This window comes from Cynara cardunculus (assembly GCF_001531365.2).
Source record: "Cynara cardunculus var. scolymus isolate 2C chromosome LG 9, CcrdV1, whole genome shotgun sequence".
Classification (NCBI taxonomy): Eukaryota; Viridiplantae; Streptophyta; class Magnoliopsida; order Asterales; family Asteraceae; genus Cynara; species Cynara cardunculus.
Genome location: NC_037536.1, coordinates 6,342,874 through 6,347,170, shown reverse-complemented (window position 1 = coordinate 6,347,170; position 4,297 = coordinate 6,342,874). Strand labels below are relative to the sequence as shown.

Below are 4,297 nucleotides of genomic sequence, written 5' to 3'. Positions count from 1 at the left end.
TAATATCGATATATTTTTGTCAAATTTTTATGATATCTTCAAATATATATTTTATTCAAAAATAAAAATATTATCGTTTTTTCAAAATCACATAAAACCATATTATAACATCAACTGAGATAAAGAATAAAATAAAATATTAAAATCATAATATATTTCGCTGCATTAGACGAGTACTCTTCTAATTCTAGTAGACTAATAATATAAAAAAGTAAAAATAAACCCAGCGGCTTCTTTACACAAGGTTACCTGTTTTTCTCCTATTTTGAGTCCTGTTCTTCATCGTCTATCTGTGTTCTTCTCTTTTCATTCTATTTTATTCAAGACGCACAGCAAATCAAAGCAGGTACCCACGGATTGCGAATCATCTCTCTATCTACTGGAATCTTTCTTGCTCTTCTTTCTCTATCTCAACAAATTAACCATTTTTTAAGAGTGTGTTCACGACTCATTCGAGTTTTTATCATATGCACAAGCTCTTTCGTCATTACGATCTGTATATTAGAAACTTGATAAGAAACAACATGAATGTATATAGACCCTAGATGCCAACCATATCTATTACTTGCTTCAATTCCCTTGCATTGTATTATTTCTCTTCATCAAGCGAGAAAATGTTGATTTTAATTTGTACATATAATGATTCAATTTTACTTCTTTGAACTGGGCTTCATTTATTTGTTCTATTTCGTTTTATACTAAAGTGTCAGCTCTGTATATAATTGATTGAGTTGGAGGTTATCTTTTGATTTGAGATGGATCATACATGACATTTAACATGCATATCAGATGTTTGATAAAATGCCTCAGTGATATCTTGTTTGGACATGAACAAAAATCCCCATGTGTAAATTAAGAGGAAAATCCCCGTATATTCTCTGATAAAATGCCTCGAGTCATGAATTGGAGAACCACCCATGCTTTCATCTTTGTTGCAAAAACTCCATTGCTTCTTCCATATCCTTGCCCGAGCCCTTGATCAAACCAAGAACATGAACAATAGACCCTTTGGTTTGAGCAGAAATTGCTTCCACTACACTCTGGTCTTCAGAGGTAATAACTTCAAATCATTCATCATCATTTAGTTTCCCTGCTGTGAAGGCTTCAGTCTTACTCATCTTTCTTTCTTCCTAATCACTTATTGTGGCAACCTCACAACTCTCTTGGTGGTGTGTTTCTGTTTTCATCAGTAGTCACCATGGGAATTAAGAATAATTTGGAAAACAAAACCTTCATGGGTCGGTATATCAGTTTGTAGTTATGTATATACAGTTGTGGCTACTTGTTTCTAGGGGTTTTTAAGGCCCAGACTCAAGTTGCTTCACTTTTTTGACAGGATGTTCAGTAAATTCTTCCAAAATTCATTTGCCAAGGCATCATCTTCCCTTTCACCTTTCTGCAGGAAAATCAAGGATGCTTACAACTCAGATCTGTCGATTGTTGTTGTACATTTTCTTCACTCGACTTCTGGTACTGCTCAGTGATGTTTGGCATTAAGAGTTAGAATTTGGTTGCTGGTTCTACTTTTGTTGGGTGAGAAATAAAGCCCAAATCTTTTCCGTGCAATTCATCTGCATGCCAACTGTTTGACATTTGGCTCCAAAGAGTTTGTTTACCAAATATGAGGAGAAATTCAATATTACTACCATTTCCTACGTACCGACACTTAAGATCTTCCCTACATGACAAAGTTTGGGATGCCAACTTATTTGGGAAATCAGGTTTTATGTGGGTTCAAATCATGCACAAAACCAGTGGAGGAAGACGACCTAAAAAGAAAGTCTACCACAGAGTGCATGAACTAGACAAAGTCATGGACCTCCAAAAGAAACCCTCCGTGATCCTGAAGCTGAAATCAATCATCCAATCACAAAAGAACCAGTCTTTGCTTCTCAGGGACCTCGAAAAAGAAGTTGGGTTTATTCAGAAATGGAACTTCATAGCTGTTATTGAGAAATACCCGTCAATCTTCCATGTGAGTGGTGGTCATAAAACACCACCTGCAGTCATGCTTAACAGAAAAGCCGAAAAGGTTGCTGCTGAGGAAGCTGCTGCCAATGAATTAATGGAACCCATTTTGGTCAAGAATCTCCGGAAGTTGTTAATGTTGTCGGTTGATTGTAGGCTTCCACTTGAAACCATTGATTTCATTCAGCCTGAATTGGGTTTGCCTTCAGATTTCAAGAAATCTTTGCTTCCAAAATTTCCTGAATTTTTCTGTGTGAAAGATGTACATGGAAGATCCCATCTCGAACTGGGAAATTGGGATTCCTCACTTGCAATTACTGCTCGTGAGGAAAGATGGTTACATGAAAGAATCTTGAACACTTCTGGGCATTCAAAAAGACCCCGGATTTCAAAAGATGGCAACTTTCCTGGCCCTTTTGCTTTTCACTTAAAATTCCCTGTTGGATTTAGACCAAACATGAGTTATCTTCAAGAACTTGAAAAATGGCAGAAGATGGAATTTCCTTCTCCCTACTTGAATGCAAAGAGGTTTGAAGTTTCTGATCCTAAAGCTCGGAAACGGGTGGTAGCAGTTCTTCATGAGCTTCTCAGTTTGACCATGGAGAAGAGGTTGACTTCTGCCCAATTGGATGCATTTCATTCAGAACTGAGATTACCAGCCAGATTATTGCTCTGCTTAATTAAGCATCATGGTATTTTTTACATAACTAACAAAGGTGCAAGAAGTACTGTTTTTCTTAAAGAAGCTTATGATGGATCAAGATTGGTTGATAAATGTCCCCTTTTGATGTTTAGGGATAAGTTTGTAGCACTCACTGGTAGGAGAGATATTGAGCCTTCATCACATGCTATATGATCATCAAAGTTCAAGAAAATGAATTTAGATATTTGATCATTTTTTGTTGAATCATATGGCTGTAGTTTGCCTTGGTTCTTTGTGATTCAATTTGGTTTTACCTTCTCTGCCATGATTGCTAGTCCGTAGTTCTTTTTCGGGTGTTGGTTTGTGACAACGAGCACAACTTATAGCCTAATGACGGACACCAAACACATGCGTCAAGCTTGAGCACTGTTAGTCTCATAAGGGCTAGGTTTGGATCTTTTGACTTCGGTGTATGTTGGAACCCCCTTTTCTCCTTAAATGCCTCGATCTTCTGCCACTGGGCAAGTGTCAGCTCCTATACATGATCTCACGATTTTGCAGAGACCTGTGTTTTTTGGGAAATAGTCGCCTGGGCCTGGCCCTGATGCTTAAGATACTCTTTCAGCAACTTTTTCTTAACTTAGGGCGTTAGTTGGTCTCATGACTCTTTTGGAGGTAATTAATATGAGATGATGGATCATTGTGAGAATAAGAGTTAAGATAAGAAGCATAAGAAGGGATCTGGACCTTTGATCACTTTTTATCTCACCCTTACCCTATGAATTGCAATTGATACGAGAATTGATCTGGTTTATCTCATATTTTTAGATCTTCAATTATGATTGATCTAAAGGCGCATATCTCTTCTCATTATAACTTTCATTCTCATCAGAACCCAACCTTTAATATGAAGGGTTCCGTTTATCTCACATGGTATCAAAATCAAAGTGACGCATAACGAAACGGGAAATAAAATACAAATATGATAAAAGAGCTTCAATATTATTATTCAATGATCCTTAGAGGACTACAAATAGGCCTTTTATAGGCAAAACTAATTTTGGCAAGGCAGCCAAAGTTTCAAAATTCAAGAATTGAGAATTAAATGAACAATCACAAACTATTGATTTCACGTGATCCGATTACAATACGATCTATGCCATAATAAAACGAAAACTAAAAAAAACGTAAAAAATATTTGGAGTTGGATTCAGTTGTGACGAAAGAACTCAGGCTCGAAATGTGGACCGCACCGCCTTAGGCATTTTGAAAATGTCTAACCTATTGCAAGCATTCTGTGCATATCTTAACGGCCTCGTAAGACCGTAACTTCAAGCAGATTGAAAGTTATGGTCTTTTTTGAATCAAGGTTCTATCAAGCTCGTTTGTTTTTATCCCACTAATCCATGAACAAGTCCAACAACTTTTGGATCTGCTCCACGTATCAACCAATTATAGTTGGTATTAATTGGTTTTCAATATACATGTTGGTACAGTTTTTGTAACACCCCATACTCCACATTTGCATAAAACACATATTTCATTACATAGAAACATGGATTACATCAAAAGGTCCCACTAGTACACGGATTGCTATATGTACAAAATCTACATATAAAAATTCCAAAACTAATCCTGTACTACTACATGAATTACAACATGTATCTTCAAAAGCAGGAAACAGAT

General features: G+C 36.5%; 1 protein-coding gene across 1 annotated transcript; it reads left to right on the top strand.

Annotated features, from left to right (window-relative positions):
• Positions 1-243: 243 nt before the first annotated feature.
• LOC112518489 (protein WHAT'S THIS FACTOR 1 homolog) lies at positions 244-2,900 on the top strand. The gene is made up of 2 exons (XM_025126196.1): positions 244-346; positions 1,403-2,900. Exon 2 carries the CDS (start codon positions 1,622-1,624, stop codon positions 2,822-2,824), a length of 1,203 nt encoding a protein of 400 aa, XP_024981964.1. The 5' UTR covers positions 244-346; positions 1,403-1,621; the 3' UTR covers positions 2,825-2,900.
• The last annotated feature ends 1,397 nt before the right edge of the window (positions 2,901-4,297 follow it).

Bases quoted from the DNA above. Each gene is read 5' to 3' on its own strand.
- LOC112518489 (XM_025126196.1), top strand. From the start codon at position 1,622: ATGAGGAGAAATTCAATATTACTACCATTTCCTACGTACCGACACTTA.